Source organism: Triturus cristatus, chromosome 2_1 (assembly GCF_964204655.1).
Source record: "Triturus cristatus chromosome 2_1, aTriCri1.1, whole genome shotgun sequence".
NCBI lineage: Eukaryota > Metazoa > Chordata > Amphibia > Caudata > Salamandridae > Triturus > Triturus cristatus.
In genome coordinates this window covers 498,400,260-498,424,746 of record NC_140581.1, presented here as the reverse complement: position 1 = coordinate 498,424,746, position 24,487 = coordinate 498,400,260, and the positions used below count along the sequence as shown (strand labels likewise).

The 24,487-nt window shown below is 45.2% G+C and overlaps 1 protein-coding gene across 4 annotated transcripts in view; it reads left to right on the top strand.

Moving 5' to 3' along the window:
* BDP1 (BDP1 general transcription factor IIIB subunit) overlaps positions 1 to 24,487 on the top strand; it is a 1,439,438-nt gene that overhangs the window by 403,120 nt on the left and 1,011,831 nt on the right. For all 4 annotated transcript variants that reach the window (XM_085632357.1, XM_085632359.1, XM_085632358.1 and 1 more), the window contains exons 15-17: positions 1,720 to 1,811; positions 23,285 to 23,450; positions 24,062 to 24,276. In XM_085632357.1, coding sequence (XP_085488483.1) covers positions 1,720 to 1,811; positions 23,285 to 23,450; positions 24,062 to 24,276 — 473 coding nt within the window. The remainder of the gene's footprint in view (positions 1 to 1,719; positions 1,812 to 23,284; positions 23,451 to 24,061; positions 24,277 to 24,487) is intronic.

Below are 24,487 nucleotides of genomic sequence, written 5' to 3'. Positions count from 1 at the left end.
TAACTCAATTTTTTCCCATAGGATTGCGTTGACTGCTTTTCTGAAAAAACATCTAAGTGTGTAGTTGGAAATTATATAAAAATTTGTTCAAGTGTGTTTTAAAAACAACACTGCATTACTTACCTTTATTCAGGACATGTCGCAGTGTGGCATCCAGGTATTCCACACTATAAGAAAAGTAGCCTGCAAAGTATTGCAACCAATACAGTAATTATAAGGTATATGTACAGTAATTTAACAGTTACTTTTTACAAGTGATTTATTTGTAACCAAAACCAAGTACATGCAACTGCATTCAACTGTATTTGTTCGGCAAAGTATCATTTCACTTACCTGTACCTTGCCTGGCTTGATTCTAGGAAATAAATACAACTTAATAATATTTTTACACAAAACAAATTGGTCAGAGTTCAGTCTTTGAGTGTGTGAAATCATTTCTTGCCCGAGTGTGTACAATAAATGGCTAACACACCCTCTGATAAGGCCTTACTGCTCGTCCACACTACCACAAATAGAGAGTTAGGTACTATCTACTTTAACCTCTGCCTACCTTTGGGCATCCACTGTACTCTCTGCACACTATACCTCACTTTGGTATAGTATATATAGAGGCTGCTTCCTACAACACCTGAATGTCGGCCAGTACAAGTTGAATAGAGAGCAACTCTTTTAACCTGCGCACATGGATGTAGCTGAGATGAAAGGGGGGTTAATTCGACTGCAGTTGTCCCTCTTTATGGATCTCCAGTATGGGTAAGCTCCTGACCCTTACCAAATCATGCATTACTAGTAGTTTAGACTTGATAAAGATCCTACTTTGGCCCTTCCAACCGAACACAACTGCAGAATCCTGCTTTGTGCCCTTCTGACGTCTCATAAAATGTAAACTTCTTTGTGCTGCTGCCCAGAAACTGGGTGGCAAGCGTATCCTTCTTGGTTTGTACCTTGGCCTACCTGGTTGTCCAAAATGCAGCAGCTCCTGCATCATCCTTTGAGAACTTCCCATTCAAAAAAGGGTTGCCTTTAAGACACGCTGTTTTGCTCTTCAGCTTCAGAATGAGGGATCCTCAATTTTTACAAATCTTGTCTGCTGAAGAGTGTTCACAAATCTCCCCTTTTTTGCCTTGTAGCCACAAACTCACAAGGAAGAATCTATCTTCTACCTAGTACATGTCGAATAGGATCTCTCCGACATAAAAACAGAAGAAAAATATGTGGTGATGTTTGTTCAGCACTGAAGTTTAACATTGTGGAGTAAACCATGGCCATCTTTTTCTTTGAGGTTTGTGGAGAAAATGCTTCAAACTGACATAATGGGATGCCCAAGGTTTGATGTAGAGTTATTCAAGAGACCTAGTTGTGCAGTACTGCTTTCAAATTCTTACTTTTCACAAACGAGACATGGTTCCGTGCACTGGAGGACTGTGGACTTAATTGTGAGAGCATGTTGCAATGCAGCTGAAATGGCTGTTGTTGATGTCTAAGTATCTTACTCCTTTTACCATTGACTTTTTATGTTCCTTCTACTACATTTTTATTTGTGTTGCCTTTTATTTTCAAATTCATGGCACTTGTATTTGTTATACATTTGAAATGTTTGGGAAGAAGCTACATGATATGAATTTTTTTTGCTCAAGATGTTTGAAAAAGTGTTTCCAGTTAGGCATTAAAAGAGTATTCATATTGCTTTATATTTGTTTTATTTATTTATTTGTTAAGATCACTTCAGTAGCTGGTATAGTTAATTCATCTGAAACAGTGCAAGAGAAAATGCTGAGCAATGATATCAAAGACCAGGAATCAAGACCCAGGTAAGTGTTTATAGAATAACCAGTATGTTATCCCATTTCCTCTTCAATCCTTTAATATCTATAATTTGTTTTGAAAGGGTGTCTTATATATGCAAATGCTGCAACACTTTTTAATGATAAGGATTTGTTTAATAACAAAAGTCCCACATTACTTGATATACAGACCAGTGTAACCAACATGTTGTTGGTGTATTTATACCGTTTTCAGCTACCTCTTGGAATCTTGTGCACTTTAATAAAATAGTTTGCTTGCAGTAGTATGCACTCTTTTATGCTTGGCAGCTAAATACCTCTGTAACCTGTGTACTACTACTAAAATCTTATGTAATGTACCTGCATCTAGCTGCCTTTTACCTTTCCGCCTTTCGCATTACTTTTACCTCTCCACAATTGCACTGAGCTATCACAAATAGCTTACTTAATGATTAGCCTATGTGCCCCAAGATATCCAGACAATTCTGTCCAAAAGAAAAACACAAACATATAAGATGTTTTTGAATGGATGTGATTTGCCTGTGACATTGTTACATCCCGTTGACCGCTAGTTGAATCATCCGATCTCGATGATGGGCATTTTCAGCCCTCTCTCTCTGTTTCCTGGGTATTTGCTTAGTTGTGCTATCTTATTGTAACTTTCCAACAAGCTCATTGTGTGTTTTTGGAAAAGTAGTTCAACTTCAGGTTTTTTTACTCATCTAGTTAGATTCTGCATATGATAGACTGCATTATTTTCAAATAATGCAAAGAAGTACTTAAACATCTGTCTTGCCTGTGGGGCTAACCTTGTCAATAATTGTTCTTTAGGGATATAGAAGATTGATAAATTACCATGCACAAGCCTAAAAGGCAGTAGTGTCTTATATAGGGGTTAACCCCATGTATTTTAAAATGTTCTCCAGCGTACAGCAACCTTTTCAAACCTGAGTACATCTCGACTCTTTCAGTACAGAGCAGATACTGAAGACCTAAACATTGCATGTCATTCTTGCTGGAGCTTTTGAAGATCCTTAAGTGACAAATAACCCAAATGCACTAGAATATTCCTCTTGTGGCTTAACCCATTCTACTTGGGGATTCCATTTCCCTTGGAGTGCTAACCTCTCCCTTTAACCAGATTTCTTGTCTGAAAATGTGTGGCCTACACAGTTCTGCAGTATATGGTCTCCTGACTCGTACTGCGATAATACTCTGACTTAAAGTTCTATTTTGTCTATGTACAGGCAGCATTCTCTAAACGTTTCCGCACCGCTTATAACTTACTACATTGACATGCAGAATGTTCCTTTTATTGCAATTTCTGTTCCTGATGCGTCACTTGGGACTTACCAGTGTTGTTCTATAGAGATGTGATGCCCCTCACACTTCTCTTGGAGTTTTTTTCTCAAGCATACATTTTTAGGTTTCACCTGGTCAGCATTTGCGCTGTGCTTACAAAATCTCTTGTAATGAAAAACAAAATCTTAAAAAAGGGGCTTAGAGCTTAACCTAACTTACTACTGGTTGGATCCCACATCGCTCGTGTTTCCTTGCTTCTTATTGGGTAGTGTGTCCTGCTCGCCTCCAGCTTCCTTCACCTTCTTTGTGTGTGTCCCTGCAGTGAAGCCTGGACCAAATACTGCTTCTGGTCTGTGCCTTTGGGTCTGCAGTTACTTTTTTTTATTCTATAGTGTAGCACTCTTATCATTTTGTAGGCTGCCTCCCCTGTAGCCGCCTCCAACTGTCCTTCATTGCTTGTTCTAAAAAGAATATTTGCTTGCAATAAGTTTCATGGTTTTCTATCAATTGCTGTAATGAATTAGTTGGCACAACAATAATCGTATGGAATAGAAAACGTAGAGATCTTAGTTGTGTAAAGTAACTGGTGCTCATGAAGAGTACTCCAATATGTTTTTCTTGAGTTTGCGCTGTATAAACTAAAACTATAACACAGGCACAGCCTAAAACTGCTTCCATCTTTAAACGGGTTTACTGTTGTTAGCTTCTCTAGCCTCTCCGCCACAGTGAAATGCCTGGTTGAAGATTTCGCCATGTGACATTGCACAGCGACGGCTTTCCTTCAAGCACCAGAAATCTACTTTTGACATTCTTACGCGTGTGCAGGTCTCCAGCAACCACCAAGACAGAAGCTAAGCTGTCAACATGCCCTCGGCGCTGGACTGCGTTGTGTTTTCACCTCCACCCCATCCATTTTTTTCACCCATCCATCTGTTTTGTTTCACCCCCACCCTTATGCTACTTAACTACCCTCTCCCCACACACAGTTTTTATACACATTGCACAGCAACATGAGCGGCTGTGAATCATGTTTTAAAACAAAAAGTACTGGGACGTGGCCAACGCGGGCCATGTCATAGTATTTTTTTTTTGGTTACTTTAAGCCATGTTGTACAGCAGCTCACGTTGCTGTGCAACAGGTCAAAAAAGCACTGGCAAAACCAATATATTTTGCAAAGTTGGACAAAGCTTCTTTATACTGTCATGGAAATAAAAGCAAATGCCCATTGTAGCAGCAGCAGTTAAGGAATGCAAAAGGATTTCCTTGATTAACACCAGGCTGCCTCCTACTGATGCAGCAGTTAGTCTCATCCAGCAAAATTGTCAAAAGGGACAGAAAATTATTTGTTGGATGAGGACGTTTTTATGTAGAAAATATTTCAGAGCCTGAATGAGAGGAGTTTGCATCCTACATTAGAGCTGACCAAATCAATAAATAAGATGCCATCCTCTATAGTGAAGCAGTATTCCACATTGTATGAAATTTCTTCATATGCTTGGACCATTTTTTTACCAGCTTTCCAAAATAGGAATATATGCAACAGTTATGACCAGGCACGAGTTCTAGCATAATGCATCCTACTAATTATATAAACTTTCAAGTCACACATGGTATCTAGACCTCTCCTCCCATCCATGAAGGAAGTATTCTCCTCAGTCTATTCTTTAGCATCCAGGCCGACCCATCACATGAAAAATACAGGTTCTGCACAGACGTGAGTTGTATTCTGGCAAAAGTCCTGAGGAAACTGTCAGTTTGGATCGGTTTACAAGAAAGGATAGTTGACCCCATCTCAACTGCTATGTTCCAACTGCACCCACATCCCTTGCCTATGTAGCAAGCTACAAGTCCATGTGTAATTTCCTTAGCAACAGACACATACCTTACATATGCATACTTAGCATCCTAGTAGATGGTAGTCTCATAGTCCTATGCTTCTGCATATTCCAGTTCTTTATTGCAATGGACGGATCAGATTCTGTCTCTTTTGTGCTCAGATTTCAAATTAGAAAATGGCTTTACCCTTGCCATACGTGTATTCGTCAATGTGAGAAAGTGCATGGTTAACCCCCCACATTTTGCCTGGTTTTAATGTGGTTTCAATTCTAGTGCACAGGATTCCTGCCAACCAGTTCCCATGCACCAGTGCTTCTTCCCTAAAAACAAATCCCCAATGAGTACTTCTACCCCCTGTAAATACCTACTAAATGGTACCCTGAGAACCTAGGTCCTGGGAGCTGAAGAGATTCCCATGCAACCCCTCCTCACTGGGACCATGCCACTGCCCTTGCCGCTTGCATTCCCCTGTGAGGAAGAAAACAAAAAAGTCGACATGGCACCCTGCCTGGGTACCATGCCAACCAGCACTGCCTGGAGGCACAGGTAAGTCACCCCTCTGGCAGGCCTCAGAGCCTTAAGATAGGGTGCACTATAAAACAGGTGAGGGCATATCAGCATGAGCAGATATACCCCTGCAGTATTGGGGTCCATTCCTTGATATTGTAAATGCCAGGGAAGCCATAGAGAGTACATGGGCAGGAAACTGAACAACTCGACTTCCACAGCACCATAATGGCTTCACTGAACATGGGAGCGTTTGGTATCAAACTACTACTTACATAAATTCACTCTGATGCCAGTGTAGGATTTATTGTACTATGTACTCAGACGGCACCTCAGAGGTGCCCCCTGAAAACCTACCTACCCAGGTGTGGCCTCTGACCGGCTGTAGACAGCCAGCCACCACCAGACATGTTTCTGGACCCCTCGGTAAAGAGCCTCTGTTCTCTGGGACCAGAAAAAATTCACATCTTGGGCAGAGGGGTTACACATCCTCCCCCAGGATGGGACAGTGCTCGTAGAGGGGAGCTTCAAAGGCCTGCCACCTTTGTAATGCTACCCCCAGCCTCTGCTGCTAGCAGCAGATGGCTAGCAGCAGATGGCAGCCCCCAGACCTCCCTCCATAGTCTGCAGCTGCAATGTACTAAGGGAGCATCAGTTTGCTTCCCTCCATCCCACACCAGATCAGCCAGGACAAATTGCTAAATATCTTTTTGGGCTGACTCTGATCCCTTTAAATGTAGCTCTTTCTTTTCTGCAATATAAATATCTTAGAATAGGGAGGATCAGGAATCTTCAGCCTTTTCTCTTACAAGCTGTGAATTACCTCTGCCATTGACAGTAGTGTTCGTAAAGAGCATAATTCTGTTACATGGAAGATTTTTTTTCTGCAATTTTTTAAACCAAGAGAACCCCTTGTCTTGGCTGAAAGAATCCGTAATGATTGACAAGGTTTAAATTGCACTAAGTACAGCTGGGCCCCTGCAAGACTTTGTCACCTCAAATAGTTCCTCTCCCGGCAACAAAGTTCTAATTCCTAATTTACTAACTGTGTCCTTTCTTGAACTGTGCTGTATTATTCAAAAGCTAAAATCCTTCCTTTTGCATCTATCAGTGCTAAAACAGCTTCAAAGCCTTTGCATGTTAAATACCCATGTTTGCATTTCATGGAAAGATAGATCAACCTCCCAATAACTGTAAATGATTCCTGCCTCATAATGACTCCTGAGCTTAAAGTTCTTAGTCCCTCCTTTCCTCCTGACCATGTCAGCTGTTTTTGCCCTCGCTATCTGCACTTTGCGGCAATGACAGATGGGCTTAAATTTGGAAAACTATCACCCAAATGGGTCTAATCTTGTGGCCAATCATCCAAGTTCGGCTTACCTTGAGAATTATTTTAGGTCTGCCTTGATAGTTCAGCTGTCTGTTTACCTATTATTGCCAATTCTTTAATATAGACATATAGAGTTTTTGCTCTACCAGATTAGTATTTTTTTCTCAGCTCATGGTGTTGACTAGTTGTTCCATCATTACGCCTCCTATGGAATACATCTCAAAAGTAACTTTAATCATAACACGTTACATACTTAGTCATACATGCATTTTTTTTCTTTGTATCTGCGTGCTTTTTGGAGCACTCCAAATACACTGATAAGCCTGGGGAAAACCACAGGCCAGTAGAAAAGCCATTTTCGTACTTTTGCACATTGAAACATAGCTATTGGCTTTGCCAATGCTGATTTCTTTTACTATACAAAGAACGTTATCAATCAAGCAGGATTTATAGAGCGTGGCTTTCACTCCTGAGGGTATCCAGGTGCTGAGATCCTTGTTGCTCCGGGTGATTCATTTGAACAGCGAGGTCTTGCATCCTTTCTGGAATTCAAGAAGGGAAGTGATGGTCTGGAGATAAAGGGGAAGGTTGTTCCAGGATTTGGCTGTGAGGTAGGAGAAGGAGCGTCCTCCGCTGTTGCTTTGGTCGATGCCGTGGGTGTGAGCAGGCGAGAGGGTGGCGGTACTCGGGTGTCTAGAGGGTTGGTGGAAGTGCACGAGGTGGTTGATGTATGTTGGCCCTTGGTTGTGAAGGGCTTTGTAGGTATGGCTCAGCATCTTGAACTGACATCTCTTCCGCATGGGGAGCCAGTGGAGTTTCTTGAGGTGAGGGGTGATATGGGTCTGTTTGGGCAAGTAGATGATGAGCTTGGCCACTAAGTTCTGTATAGTTTGAAGGCTCTTCAGGGGGTGAGTGGTGATTCCTGCGTAGAGTGGGTTGCCTTAGTTCAGATGGCTAGTGACTAAGGCTTTGAGTGACTGTTCGTCTGGTATTGATGGGGAACCATTTGAAGATTTTTCAGAGCAGGGGAATAGTGAGGAAGGAGGCAGACTAAACCTCATTGATCTGGCTTTTCATGATGAGTTTGCAGTCCAGGATGATGCTGAGGTTGCGGACATGGTCTGTCTAGTGGGTTGGGGATGCAGTTTGGAGGGCCATCAGGAGTCGTTCCACGGGAGGGGGGGTGGAGTTGTTTCCAAAGACCAGCACTTCTCTTTTGTCCGTGTTGAGCTTCAGGCAGTTTTTTTTCATCCAGTTGGCAACACTCATCAAACACCTACGGAAATTGGCCTTTCTGGTGGTAGTGTCTTCTGAGGATGAGCTGGGTGTTTTCTGGAAAGGGTATGATGTTTAATCTATGGGCTCTGACGATGTTGGCCAAGTTGGTCATATAGGTGTTGAGCAGGGTGGGACTGAGGTAAGAAACTTGAGGGATGCAGCAGATGATGTTTTTGGGTTCCGAGTGAATGATTGTAGGCATATTCTCTGGGTTTTTTCCGGTGAGGAAGGAGACTGTCCATTTGAGGTGGTTTCCTTGGATTTCGATGTTATAAAGTCTTTTGATTAGGGTAGGTGGGATACGGTGTCAAAGGCTGCTGAGATGTTGAGGAGGATTGGTGTTGCAGTCTCTGCCCGGTCTAGGAGAGTTTTAATGTCCTCTGAGGCAGCTATCAGGGCTGTTTCGGTACTGTGTTTGGCGCAGAATCAGGTTTGAGAGATCTCCAGAAGTTTGTTGTTTCCCAGGTGTTCGGTGAGTTGGCGGTTGATGGCCTTTTCGAGGACCTTGGCAGTTGATGGCCTTTTCGAGGACATTGGTAGAAAAGGAGAGCAGAGAGATGGGATTTGTAGTCCTCAAGTTTGATGGGATTGGCGGACGGTTTCTTGAGAAGAGGTTTGACTTCTGCATTTTTCCATTCTTTGATTAAGGTGGCTGTGGTGAAAGATGCATTGAAGATGGTTGTGGGCTCGCTGATGATCTTCTTGCTCCTGAGGTTAAAAAAGTGAGGACAGAAGTCCGTGGGTGCTCCTGAGTGGACAGAGTTCATGATGAATGTAGTGGCCATGGTCCCATGAGGTGAGAAGGTGGTTTGGAGCTAACCTTGGTGGGGGCGAGGAAGGGACATAAGTTGGCTGGGGAGGGTTGGAGTGCAAAGTGTTTGTAGATGGTGGAAAACTTGTGGAAGAAGTCCGCCAGGGTGTCAGAGTTCATGGGATGTTTATGGTGAATGAGAGGTTGTAGAACTCTCTGACGATGTTGAAGAGTTCTGTGCTGTAGTTTGCACTGCTTTTGAAGCAGTCCATCAGGATGCTCCTTTTCAACTTTTTCAGGAACTGGTGGTATTGGTTGAAGGCTATCTTGAATGTGGCTTTGCTGTGGGATCCGTGCTGGTGTGCCATTTCCTTTCTAGTTGTTTGTGGGTACATTTGGTGGTTCTACGTTCTGTAGTGTACCAACTGGCCTGTTTGGTGGCTTTTTGGATTCGGTGGGCTTGATGGGGCCGACTCTGTCGGCGCAGTTGGTGATCCAATCGGAGACGTTCCTGACAGCCTGTTGCAACAGATGTAGACTACAAGTTTGACTCTACATTGAAAACACAGGCATTTCTGCAGTACAAACAAGAATATCCTCTCCTGAATGAAATGATGCCCCTAGATCAGTATGAATATATTATTTACACTAACAGATCTGCCCAGCCTGCCATAGGAAGTAAACAGCAATACAGCACAGCATGTTCGATTGTAAAAGGACGTATGCAGGATGGCAAGTGCTGTCCTAGCAATATGCAGACAGTCTCTAGGAGATTGTGTGGCTCAGCTGGCAGAACTTAAAGCCCTAGTACTGGCATTAAAAAAAATACGGATTGAGAATTCCCCACACTTATTGTGTGCAATTCATTTTATTGTGTCCAATCATACAATGACTATCTTCACTACTGGGTTCAGAATTGTTTTTTAAAGATTCACAAGATTGCACAATAAAGCATAAACTACTTTGGGAACAAGTGGCAGAGCTGAAAAAAGGCTTACAGCGGGCTCACGTGATTCATACGCTGAGTCATCAATATGTTGGCATGCACATAGAAGGGAATTAATTGACTTATGAAGCCGCCAAGGTGACAGTGCGAACTGCTGCCGTAGATGCAATCATTTGTTCCCGCACAAGAATAGACGGAGACTTAATGGTAGTTGTCATCGCTTCACGCAAAAACAGCTCAGCCGTGCCAAAAAGCTTTCCTGTCAACTACTCCCATAAGTTAGATGCACAAAATATACTGTATGCTCAAATTCCAGGAGTGGGGGATAGAGTAATACCAAACATGGATTGCATATTAGGTTTAATTCTTACTGCACACGAGGGTCTGGGTTCAGCACACGCAGGGATTTCTGCAACCGTTTCACTATTGAAACAATGCTATTGGTGGCAAGGTTTTATGAAACAGACAAAAGCATTTGTCCCTAAGTGCGACATCTGTCAGCAGATGAAGGGTTCACCTGTAGCACGCCCACCACAAACACCATTACTGATTTCAGGCAGACTTCTCGCTTGTGTATATTTGGACCACTGCGGCCACCTACAATCTTACGGGCTTACAAGTACATCTTGGTGGTAGTGGATTCATGCTCTAGATTCCTGTGGGTTTGGCATCAGCGTCTGGCTGATGCCCGGATGGTCTAAAGGATTAACGAATCTTCATAGGGACATACGCAATTGGCACCTTACGTTCTGACCGTGACCTCGCGTTTAGCTCTCTGGCTTACAAGGAAGCCATGGGAAGTTTGGGTGTAGCATTGCGGTACTCCTCTCCGTGTCATCCTGAGGGAAATTTGATTGTGGAAAGGAAAAACCAGGACTTGTAGCAATCCTTAACAGCAATGGTATTAGGACTGGGTGGCAGTTGGGAACAGAGAGGCCTGTTCTTTGTGAACATTACAGCAGTTCCTGTTCCTTAAGGAATAGTTTGGGTTAAGGTTTCATATGTTGTTTTTGGTCCCACTGAACTTTTGAAAATACCTTATGTTTTTAAATTTCTTTGATGATATCTCCTACAGTACATTCTCTGATGATTGGGATTTTGAAACTGTAAATAATATGCTTTCTGATTTAGAACAATCTGCTGCATTCTCAAAAAAAGAAATATATGATGATGCATCTGATTTTGACACCATGTATTGTTACCAACATTATGGTCATCATTTTCTGCATAGAGCAAGTCCCACACGTAATGTGTTTTCACGTACCACCAATGGTAGCATTGCCCAATACCACCGAAAGGTAGTTCACAAACGTTTGCACAAATGTTTGCTTATTTTTCTGGGCTTAACACATCAGATACATTCTCGTATTATTATAATCTTGCACGTTGATCTGTGAAGAAAAATATGCTTATTAACACAAAACAGATATACTCTGCATCCTTTATTTCCCAGTTTTTGAACAGGATTTCGGCTTATGGAAAAACACTATTGACATAAAATCAATCTGGGGGACTAAGGAATGGCAGGTTCAGGGAACTGAGGCATCATTTAGAGCATGCCTCATACCACAGCAGATTATTTTCCTGAACAACACTTTGCAATAGACTTCCTGTCTTGGGTTAGCCAAGATTAAGAACTTGACCACACCTCGTATTCCCTCACCTTCACTCTTCGAGGAATGGCAGAATTGTACAGAACAGAGTGAGGGTACATTAGATCATCATACATGAAGTTTCCTACAATTCATCAGACCTTTCGACACAAATAGGTGTCAGTCAAGATTCAAGGGTACCTCCGAGGGGTTTAGTATCCATAGACCAGACGTATGTACAACGAGAACACCCGGGGGTGGTGACATCCTACAGTGTTGGGAAGTTATGCCTAGATTGGCTCAGAACCTCACCACTGTCCCAGGTGAAACAACACTTGTCTTTACTCTCAGATGACATGGATCTTAGGGATTTTTTGCCAGGTGCCTGGAACCCACGTCGAAAATGCTTCTTAAATGCCATTTACAACGAAGTTTGGAAAATCTTTCAATAGGAAGCTGCGGAGAGGTTGCGTGAAAATGATAGGGTTAACTTAGAAAAGGCTTTGGCAGTGGTTGACAATAGAATGACCACACTAACATCCGGGATTTATTCACTGGGCAACATTGTGTCTTCTGCTGTAGATATAATGGAACAGGATCTGTCCATACTACAACATGGGCATTCACAGTTGCGAGCAATTCTGTTACTACGCTGGACGCTAACATCATTGCGCTCAGGTCACGTGCCCTGGCGATATATTAACAGTACGTTTTAGTTTTCTGCTTATAATCTAACAGAAGGGCAGACAACAGTGGCACAAAGAGATGCAAAATATACAATGCTGCACATTGAAAAATCAGACCAATTACCTTTTACCGTGACTGAGTCACCGTCCACAGACTGGTTAATTCATGGCCATATAACATTGCCAGTAACAACTTTCCAATTCCAATATTGCCTAGAAAAATACCAGGTAGGCCGATATGAAGTGATGAGTAAGGACTTCATCCATGAATCTTGTAAATTACCATATAGATTTAGATGCAGGAATGGGGACACTGAAGTGTTTCTCAGCAGTACAGACTGCGAGACTTGATTAAGTGGATATCTGATTTGCCAGGATATTATATTTCACGGGACCTGTAATGGTTTAGTTACAAACTTAACCTATCATTTGAAGGGATCCATAAGCTGCCGTGGTTAATCCAGTGTTCAGGCTGCTCTCGAATGGGAGTTACTTAATGCTGAATGATCAAGGTTGTTGTGGGATGCTTCCAGGCATCGCATATCTTTTAACAGTAAGTTCCAGGGTTACTTGTATGCAAGTATTGTTTCCACCGACCCACACAGTCAGGGAGGCGCAGTTATGGCCTTCATTGAATGTTTCCTTTATACGGTTTGATTCTCTGAGCCGACTGAAAAACATGGTTTTACAGAAGTATGTGCCCTTAACTTCAGCGCTAGAGACTTTTGATCTTCAGGTTGCAAGGTCCTCAACTGAGATCTGTATCTGAAAGAAACACGTTAGTTAGATTCCTTGCCTTAGAATGTCCCCAGGCGTCAGGCTGGATCTGGAAAGATTTTTCGTCAGCAATACCCTTGCGCGTCGCTAGGTGTCTTCTGCGGCTCCGCGTCCGTCGTCAGCATCGTGATCGCCGGGATGACGTTGTCGGAGTACTTAGACGCCACCCGCGCGCGCTGACGTCCGTTCTTCTTTTTTCCGCGCCAGTAAGCGCAGATCCGGGAAGAGCATACCCTTGTAGTCACTTTTTGACTAAACTTTTTGAACTTTTTTTTTTTGGTTCCCATTTCGAGTCGATCTCGACTCCTGATGCCGGTAGGGATGCCTGGATTCAAGCCGTGCGACGCCTATCACCTCCGGTGTCTCTACTGCCTTGGGGCCGACCATGATGCTGAGTCGTGCCTAGACTGGCGGGCCTTGACCTCGAAGGCTAGGCGGGAGCGGTCGTGCAAGATGCTCAAGATACAGCAGTCTGCTCCGCGCCTCTCAAGGTCCCAGTCGAGGAGGAGTTTGAGGGACCGGTCGCCGAGCCGCAGCCATCACCGCTCATCGGGGTCGAACTCCTCGTATTCCGGTAAGTCGAGGCACAGTAAGAAGTCATCGAAGAGGCGACAATGCTCTTCTGACTCCCCTCGCCGGTTGCGCGACTCGGCTGAGGGTTCGGGTGGCACCACCCGCGCGGCTCCGTCGGAGCTGCAGGAGTTGCGACCGGCCCCATACCCTCCGGTCCCTGGGTCTGATGCGACTCAGGCGGAGATCCGAGACTTCCTCGTGGCCATGAGGAGTCTGGCTCCGCCGTCGAGGCCTGCGGGCGTGCCTTCGGGTCCCGCAGGCCCGACTGGGAGGCCTAGCGAGCCGGCGGCTCCGGCCCCGGCGCCGCAGGCCCCTGTGGGATCCAAGCCTGGATCCCGGTCGACCTTACAACCCCTCCGCCGGTGCCGACCCCTTCGGAGCCGCCCCCGTCTTCAGATGACGTCGTCCCCATGTTTATTCCCGTTCTGGGCCCGGCGTCGGACGACAGATTCATCTACCGCCCGGCTCCGACCTTTCCACCTGTCTACCAGGAGTCAGGTGACGGGGATGACTGGGAGGGGTCTGAGGACCCTCTGGCACGGCAGTGCCAGTTATCTCAGGACTGGACAGAAGAGCTGGGGGATGCAGTGGTCTTGACACCTCCCCTGACACTGGCTTCATCTCTCCTCCCTCCATGGCTACGGAGGAGGGTGCTACCTAGTCTGTGGTGCTGTGCAGGGCTGCCAAAGCCCTCCAGCTGGAGCTCCCGTGAGGACTAACCACCTCTCTGAAGTGCTTCAACCGCCAGTAAGCTCCTCGGAGCCTCTGCTGCAGTTCAATGAAGCACTGACGGATGTTCTGATGGGCACCTGGTCCTTCGATGGCCGTCACCTCTTTGGGGACAAAGCGGATAGTGCGCTGGAGCGCTTTAAGGACTCCAGGGCTACGGCCAAGTCCTAGGGCCTCTCGGACTCGCGCCTGCAAACTTCCGCTTTTCGCCCCTTTCGTGGCCAAGGAAGGGGCGCCCCCACACGTCCGTCTAGCCACAGACTGCAGAACCAGCCTCAACGCGGACGTGGATTCCGCCGAGGCGGAGCAGGGGGACAGAGAGCCGGTCAGCCCTCAACTGCCCCAGCAGCATCCGCCTCAAAGCCCTCCTAGTCTGAGCTTTCAGGCCCATTCCATGCCTGTGGGAGGCAGAGTTCGCCATCACCTGCTCCACTGGCGTACCATCACATTGGACAGGTGGGTGCTGTAAATCGTCCGAAGGGGCTACTCCCTCCCCTTCGAGGCGACCCCTCCAGCCATGCCACTGCAGTACCACCGCTTGTCGGGGGATCATTTGCAACTTCTGCAGGAGGAAGTTACAGCCCTGTTGGCCAAGGGGGCCATTGAGTGTGTTCCTGGCCCAGAAGTAGGTCGGGGTTGTTATTCCCACTTTCTGGTTCCCAAGAAGGGCAAAGGGGGCCTACGCCCTATCTTGGGCCTCAGGAGCGTCAACGCCTTCCTCCGGAAGGAGAAGTTCAAGATGCTCACCTTAGCACAGATTCTGGCTGCCCTAGACCCTGGAGACTGGATGGAAGCGTTGGACTTGCAGGACGCTTATTTCCACATTCCCGTCCTGCCGGCCCACCAGCTTTACCTGCGGTTCACGGTAGGCCACGAGCACTTTCAGTTTACCGTGCTCCCCTTCGGCCTCACCAGTGCCCCTCAGGTGTTCACGAAAGTGATGGCGGTGGTCGCAGCTCATTTGCGCAGATTAGGGGTTCCAGTCTTGCCCTAGCTCGACGACTGGTTGTTGAAGGCGGGCTCGCCCCAGGCAGTCGTCTCCAACCTCCAGATTACGGCCGACCTCCTGCATTTGCTGGGGTTCTCTATCAACGTACCGAAGTCGCATCTGAGTCCCTCCTAGAAGCTCCTTTTCATCGGAGCGGTTCCTGACTCGGTGCCGCTCCGGGTCTATCCACCGGAACAGCGGGTTCGGGATATTCAGGCTCTGATTCCGACCTTTCAGCCTTTATCCCGGGTTTCGGTCAGGTTGGTACTGCGGCTAGTGGGTCTGATGGCCTCCTGCATCCTGCTGGTACATCACGCCAGGTGGCGAATGTGAGCTCTGCAGTGGGACCTGAAGTTCCAGTGGGCCCAGCATCGGGGCAACCAGTCCGATCACGTCTTGATCTCAGAGGGCACTGCAAGACAGTTGCAGTGGTGGCTCACGGACCGCGATTGGGTCAGTGGCAGATCCCTCTTCCTATCCCAACCGGAGCACGTAGTGGTGACGGATGCGTCCCTCCTGGAATGGGGGGGCCACATGGGAGAGGCGGAGATCAGAGGCCTCTGGTCTCCAGCGGAGTCCCGGCTCCATATCAACCTATTGGAGCTGCGGGCGAACCGGCTTGCACTGAAGGCATTCCTTCCCTCTGTTTGGGGAACTGTGGTGCAGGTGTTCACGGACAACACCACCGCCATGTGGTATTGCAACAAACAGGGTGGGGTGGGGTCTTGGACCCTTTGTCAGGAGGCTCTGCGCCTCTGGACATGGCTGGAACATCAGGACATCACCCTGGTGGTTCAACACCTGGCAGGCTCTCTGAACGCCGGTGCATGATGGATCACGAATGGCGTCTGAACTCGGACGTGGCGCAAGGCCTCTTTCGGCAGTGGGGAGAGCCTTGGTTAGATCTATTCGCCACCGAAGAGAACGCGCAATGTCATCAGTTCTGCGCGTTGGAATTTCCAAGGCGGCACTCGCTCGGAGATGCTTTTCGTCGCGGGTGGAGTTGTGGTCTGTTGTACGTCTTTCCGCATTTACCACTTCTGCCCAGAGTGCTGAAGAAGATCAGGAGCGACCGGGTCCAAGTCATCCTTGTGGCTCCGGATTGGGCACGAAGATGCTGGTATCCTGAGCTACTCAGTCTATCGATCGATCCCCGATTCGACTGCCTCTTCAGGAGGACCTTCTTTCGCAGCAACAGGGAACAGGCCTCCACCCGAACCTGTCCAGCCTCCACCTCCATGTGTGGGGATTGAGCGGCGACAGTTGATGCCATTTGACTTGTCTCCTGAAGTCTGTGATGTCATTCTGGCAGCCAGGCGTCCCTCCACTAAAACTGTATACACCTGCAGGTGGAACAAATTTGTGGCATGGTGCACAACAAAGGCTGTGGATTCCCTTTACGCCCCTCTTTCTGAGGTTCTCCTCTTTCTTCTTTCCCTGGCCCAGCAGGGCTCTGCTCTGGGCACCCTCAAGGGATACCTTTTGGCTATTTCTGCTTTCTTACGGCTTCCTGATCAACCTTCTCTTTTCAAATCCCCTGTTGTTGCTCGATTCTTTAAAGGCATTACTCATATGTTTCCTCCTGTCCCTTTCGTTATGCCTCAGTGGGATTTGAACCTGGTATTAACCTATCTGATGTGCGCTCCCTTTGAGCCACTTCATAATTGTCCTCTTCGTCTTTTGACTCTTAAGACTGCTTTCCTGGTTGCCATCACCTCTGCTAGACGGGTGAGTGAGCTCCAGGCTCTATCTTCAAAGCCTCCTTTCCTTTCTGTCCATCCGGACAAGGTTGTTCTCAGGACTCGTCTTTCCTTCCTCCCTAAGGTGGTAACTGCCTTTCACATCGGCCTGTCTGTTACACTGCCCACCTTCTTTCCGCCTCCTCATTCCTCGAAAGAAGAAGAGAGGCTCCACCGTCTGGACCCAAAACAAGCTCTCTCCTTCTATCTGAACCGCACGAAACCGTTCCGGGTGGACGACCAACTCTTTCTTGACTACGTGAGCGCTAAGAAGGGGCGGGCGGTGCACAAGCGAACCATCTCTCGGTGGTTCGTTTTGTGCATTAAGGCCTGTTATTCCTTGGCTAAGAAGGAACCTCCTGTGGGGCTGAGGGCCCATTCCACTTGGGCCACAGCGGCTGCTACTGCCCTTGGACGGGGATTCCCTTTGCAAGACATTTGTCAGGCAGCAACGTGGGCCTCACTGCACATGTTTGCCAAGCATTATTGCTTGGACAGCCAAGTCTGGAGAGATGGCTTCTTTGGCCGTTCCGTTCTCCAGGACTTCCTGGTCTGATCTTGGTTCGCAGACCCACCACCGGGGTTGGTATTGCTGGGGTGTCTATTCTAAGGTAAGGATCTAACTAATGTGTTTCTTTTAAATGAACAAGTTACTTACCTTTGGTAACGATATATCTGTAAGAAACATTATTTAGTTAGATTCCTTACCGCCCCACCCATCCTCCCCGTTCTGCGAACTGATATCTAGGGTTAAGGTCATCCCTTTCAGGGCCCTAGATTCATGGCACCAATGTCAGTCTCTTGCATGGCTCTGCGTTCGTGGCGCGGAAAGTTATGTACAAGAACTGACGTCAGCGCGTGAGGGCGGCGTCTAAGTACTCCGACGAGGTCATCCCGGCGATCACGACGGACGCGGAGCCGCAGGCGACGCCCAGCGATGAAAAATCATTAAGGATCCAGCCTGACACCTGGGGATATTCTAAGGTAAGGAATCTAACTAACTAATGTTTCTTACAGATATACCGTTACCGAAGGTAAGTAACTTGTTCATCTGGTACGAAGAAATTGCCCTTTCCATTAAGGAGAAATAGTACAATGTATCTTTAGCATGTCTGATACGAAGGGTACAGTACACCTATTTGAGATCATAGGTTCTGGACTGTTAAGCACCTTTCAGACAGTCTTCGGAGTGATTCCAGCTTTTATACACTCCGTGTTGGGAAGCTTCTTTGGAGGGCTTCCGCTAATCCTGCTACTGGTAGTGGGTATTCTGATTTAAAATGTTCTGTTACGAAATCGACGTCCCTGTCACCAAAGAAATGAAAAAACGCTCTTGGAGTGATGTTGCCTTGACCGCATGGTACTCCATCTGGGCACACCTAGACTTCGGGAGCTAAGCGAGTCTTGGTTCCTATTATTCCAACCAGTCTGGATCGGCTGTGTTTTGCCTGTTCTCCGCTGCTTGTTCTGCAGACAAGAATGCGTGTTGGACCTCTGTTTAACACTTCCATCGGTTGCTCATCCGGACGTGGATGTATTGCTGGACCCATTAACGGCCCACATAGTGCAGTGTTCCCAGCGTATTCCCATGTTGATGTTGGCATTCTTAAAGCCACCATGGGATGCTTCAGCTCTTGTTGGATTGGATACCAGCTCTACTGCAGGCCCACAGGCTTTGGATGTTTCACATGCTTCCTCAGCATCGACTGTGGGAACTGAAGATGATCACATTTGCTCGATTGACCTGATCTGTGAGGTGTTACAGGGACCGTTGTCTGCGAAGGCAAGCAACAAATGATTTTTATTGTGAACATTTAACAACGTTTTTCTGATTGATTATATGGACATTCCCTTTTTATTTTTGTAGTATATCGTCCAGTCGGATGAAGAGTGGGTGTTATGAATCGCAACGACCGGCTTGGGTAGTCTCCTAACCTTTTACCTACATTTACCCTGCCATTGTACCACATAACGTTTTTTGGTGCCTATCTTTTACCTATTTAGGTACTGCAGGTGTCGTGTGGTTTTCCCCAAAACCTTGCCTCCTCTATTATGCATGAGGATTCTCAGAATCACAGCAGGATTACCATCTTCTGCATAATAACTGTGTATCAGGTTCATCACCATAGTCTTCCGTGGTAGACATGACACAGCAAGTTAGAACCCCTGAGGGTACCTTTTTCTGTAAATAACCACCATATCTTTGGTGAGGCAGACAGAGGAGAAAGACTTCCATGCTGACACGAGACTCTGAGGTTCCTGTACGCAGACACTCCAGCACGCAGTGGTCTGACATCCCATGTGGGGTGTATATCGAGACCAAGACGGGGTCCTTTGCTTTCCAACATCAGGTAATGGGGCTGGCTCTATCCTAATGGGATTCTTGGATATAAACCTACATACATGCTAGGTAAACTTGGGTACATCTGGTTAGGGTTTGCATCATAGGAGTACGCATTATTACTGTCATATATTTATATGCCAGCATGTATCCTTTGTTTTAGCATTATGGTAGAATTCTACCATCTATTTACTCTGTTGGTGATTATACCAGTATACATCTGTTTCTGTCATATGGTTGTTGCAGCACACGTAGTTTACGCTAGAACAACACTGGTTCAATAAATACTTATAAAAACATCCCCCATGGTTTATTCTGTATATCTCTCTGAGACAAAGTGAGCACGAGTGACTGAGCGAAAAGTACTGTAGGTGAGCTCGGTGAATGGCTGTCCTTGGTTCTGTCGCTGGCTGTGACGATGGGGACTAGCATGTGTCGTGCCTTTTCTGTGGAGTTGGTGACTAGTTTATTGAGACTAATGTTCATGCTTTCGAGGAGGTAGTTTTCGGAGTCTCTGGCAAGAGGGGCGATGAAGTCAGGAATGGTGTTGCAGAAGCTTGGTGTGGTCCTGTAGGTCTCTTGGCAAGAGTGCCTCTGATGGTGGCTTTGCTGTCAGTCTGGAGTTCGAAATTGAGGTGTTCCATAATCGGCGTTGTGCCATCTGTGGTGTTGGTGCAGCTGATGTCTTCTTTATGGATAATTGCGATTCCGCCTCCATGTTTGTTGATGTGGTCCCGGTGTGCGATCTAGTAGCCATCTGGTACTGCTGAGGAGTGATGTGGTCCCGGTGTGCTATCTAGTAGCCATCTGGTATTGCTAAGGCGATATAGAGAGCCAGGTCTCAGTGAGAAAGATGACAACGGGGATGAGGTAGGTCATAGTGTCCCAGATTTCAGTGGCGTGCTTGCAGAGTGTTCAAGTGTTGAGCAGGAGGCAGTTGGGTTGTTCCGAGGCAGTTGTGGTCTATGCCGTCAGCGTGGTGGCAGTCGTTGTGCGTTAGGGTGCTCCAGTGTTGCTGGTGAAGAGACAGTGCTGGCAGGAAGAAGGTCCAGCCGTGGAGCGAGGAGAATTGTGGCAGCATTTGTTGTTGAATAGTCACAGCTCCAGGGCTCGAAGCTCGCCATCTGTGAATGGCGGTAGAGCCAGGGTTCCTGGCGTTGGGCACGGTCCAGGGTCGAATGGGCGCAAATGGGCTTGTTATGATGGGTATTCCTGAAGCACGGGTATTGCATGACTGTGGAAGAAGCAGACCTAAGGACTATCAGTGCAAGAGTAATGTGCTTTATTTTACCACCTGATGACAAATTCAATTTGTGGAATGAGCTCTAACAATAGTTGACTAATAACAAAAAAGACAATCGAATCATGCCTAAAGTGAACTGTGTTGCCTTTCAATTCTGTGCTTTACTAAATTAATTTAAAATAATGTACAAAAGGCGGGATTCAAAAGTCTGTGAAACTCCTCACGAGAGTCACTATGTGAAATTGTTGATTATGCTCCTACTCATAGTGTCATCTTGTCAACAATAATGTTTCTCCCAGATATGCCTGATAAAATGCCACAGTACAAATAAATAACTTTTATATAAGATTGCTGATATTTTATGTGTAGGGACCATTATCTGGATATACTATGATTATTCAAGGTCTCGGATGACTATTGGGTTCCCTTGTTATTTAGTACTACAGTAATGACCAGATGCATTTCCCAGCTCTCCACCAGTAACCTACAGAGATGGCATTGTGACTTGAGCAAAGATTGTGGTGCAAAACTCCAAGTGTTGCAAGACCTAAAGCAGGAACCTAAAACAGTAAGATGAAGTAACTCGGAATTAGTCGGGGAGATGTGCAATTTCCCTCAATAGAATCAAAAGAAGAGATATTCTACTATTCTATTATATAAACACTCCTGACTTTGTATTGGTCATTTTAAGGTTCCAAGTTCTTTCCTTGAAAGCCTTGCTTTGCTGATAAGAATAGGAATGTTTGTGTGAATGTTAGTACTACAGTAGTGCTACTCACATACTACAAAATGCTATTCCCAAACCCACAGGCAGAGACCTCCACCTCACCTGTGTTTTCTGTGCAGAGATGTCCCACAAGGTGATGGGGATCTCCATAAATGTATGTATACATTTTGATAGTGAATGTGAGCTGGACAAGGGGCAGTGACTGGAAAATGGAGAATAACTGCTAAATGGGAAGTGTTTAGTATGTGACAAGGTAATATAAACACACACCTGCAAAAGAGCCGTGCATTTCACGGACTATGCATCTGCGTTACTACAGTCCTAAACGTGTCAAAACAGAACTGTACTTCAGCCCAGCCTTGGAGTAAGTGAACCACCAAGCACCTCACATGGACACTCATGTGGGGCAGGGAAATAAAATATTATCCCTTAGGAACTAATGGTAAAATAATTAAACTATTTCAACATGTAAGTTGTATAAATGTTAAAAAAAATTAAATATAAGTTTTAATTATGTTCTTTTAAAAAATGAATTATGTGAAAAAAAACAAATGAAACTAGTACATTTGTATAGGCCTGAGCAGTGAACTTTGCTCCGTTCGCGGAGTTTGCAAAGTTTTCTGCACTTTCGCGGAGTGCAGAAAACTCCGCTTGCGATGTGCAGCGGTGTTTTTTCCCCCGCTCGCGATCGCGAACGGTAAGTTTGCGCTCGCAAACAGTAAGTATGTGAGCGCGAGCTGCCGCTTGGGTAGAATTCTACCCGAGCGGCAGAAATACCAGCACAAACTGCAGTTTGCACTGCACTCAGCCACGCGTGGAACTTCGCATAGTTTTTTTGTAACTTCGTGCAGTTCCGCGTAGCAAAACTCCGCGAACTACGCCCAGGCCTGCATTTTTACAAAAAATATAAAAATAATTTAAATTAAACTCAAATTTTAGCACAATATAGTAAATATTAAATACAAACAGGTTGATGAATTAATGTGCTGTAACTTTTGAAAATTATTTTTAGGTTAAAACTAATTATTTAGATTAATTTATATCTGTAATTTTTATTTTTATTTTTTTTATTTTAAAGAATAATCAATTTTAACGAAGTCGCTGCCACAGTGGTGGAGAGCTTCATCTACATATGCAAAGTTATTTGTACTAACTTTACTCTCGTAAATCTTGTTGTTGGAGGCTCCACCCCTTAATTTGAGCGGTTGCGACATGTAATTATTAAATCTCCACAAAAAAGTAGAGGCTTACACCTAGGTATAGCAGTAAATATACACATGAGTAAACATACACATTTAAAGTTACCGTTCTTAATTGCCCTTTATCATTGTCAGGCAATTATGGGTGCATATTATGCATAGCCATTTGAGTAAGTTTAAAAATCAATTGGGTAGGCCAGCTAGGTAAAATTCTTCTCTAGCTGGTACAACAAAATAAGCAATAATCAAGTAAAAGAGCTTGAGATGGATACATTTGTGACCAACATTGTGCATGATGCTCCTGATATCATTAATTATTTTCTGTCACACTCCACGAAAAAGTGAGGTTAAGGGAGTTTAGGACAATCGTGTTGTAAACTCAGACGAAAAATTAATTTAGGGCAAGACTTCCACAATGATACATGAGAAATGTGTTCTATTGAACTTATTTTTCTTAGTCAACCAATAAGTGGTGGCCTTGTCTTAAAATTGCTTAATTTTGCCCATATTACTCCTTGTCTTATCTGATCCGTCTCTTTGTTTAAATGTTGCTTGTCATACATTGTATTTAAATACATTCCCTGACTTATTCTTCCTAACTTCCATTTATGGTCCTTTTCCATATCCCATGTGGCTACCTCTGTTCTAAAGCTTTAACCCTCCTCACATCCCGTCCACGACCAGATGTTACTTCTCGTTTCTAGTCTTCTGACGTCAACGCTAGAGACTGGGAACTTATTTTCATTGTCCATTCAGACAATTCCCTCTCTTCATCAATTCCAAAGTTTTTTTTTCCAGCCATTCCTGGACAGTACCATGTACTCTACTAATTAGGGAAGATGCAGTTAACATGTTTGTCATTACTGTTCATTAGTTGTACTGTTTATGCTGCTATGTACAGTACTGTGTACAGAGTGCTTACAATGATTTAGAATGCTCATATATCCCCAAACAGTTCAGCTCAGAATGTCATCATCATGGAAGAAAGAAAATCGCTGGCCATCAAACCTGTGCCTTTGACACGAGGGAGATTCCAAAAACCAAAGCCAAACCTTGGTAAGGCAATTGGGAAGGAAGTGATCGTGACTACTGAAGAAAATATAACTGGACCAAGAAAAGAGGTACGGTAGTTTCATCAGAAAGGTGGGGGACAGCCTTCGGTAGCAAAAAGAATCTAGTTTCATGAAAATTATTTTTCTTCATGGGTGACTTGGGATTTATATGTTAACTGTAAAAACATTTACTGCCTTTTTAATATATATAAATTATCTGGACCTGTTACCAATCTTACTATCATGAAAGACTTGTTATTGTAGCTCAGACATGGGACTCGGGTAGATTGTGTAATGGTGACTTAAGGGCGGTAATCATGCAATATAAGTATGAGACTGTCCGGGCAGCCAACTGCTTACTTTGGTTTGATTTCCAAATCCTCGCAGGGAATAGGTGAATGCAAATTATACTCTAATCCTGGTTCCCAGGGAACCTGTTTATAGAAGCCTGTCTTTAATGGCAAAAGGCCAGCAACTCTGTCACAGTTGGTTTTGGCTTGATAAAGAAAATAAACTAGATGGCCAAGATTATAAGCTATATGGTGTATTCCCAGGTCCTATTCCTTTCCTCCAGACTAATGGGACTGGAGCATTTTTCTCTAGCCACATATTGGATGCTAGAGATGATTGGTACATGAATTAAATTTCAATGGCGCATTCACTGTTTATTTTCATTGTAGGACACAGATGGAGAAAAGGAAAGTCTTTCAACAGCCTCTGAGTTCACTAATGATAAAAGGCACAGTACTGAAACCCCCGTACGTTCTAGTCAATCACAACTGTGTCATGAAGAAAAATATTCAACAACTCGTAGTAAGCCACTGGAAAATGATGGTGAAGCTGTGGTTATGGATTATCCTGCAAATAGAAACAAGGCTGCAGTAGAGCATCCTAGGTAAAAATGTTTTTATTTTAGAATGTCTTGTACAGTTGTTTTCAAACATGTGCTGACCGCTTGGTGCTGCAGCTGGAAACTGGGCACAAATCCTCCCATATGAAAAGTTGGCATGGAAGGGTGAGCTAGAAAGGTAATTAAACCAATCATTAAGGCATCAATAAGGTCACATTAGGAATATTAACATATAGGCTATGACTGTGCGCTCCAT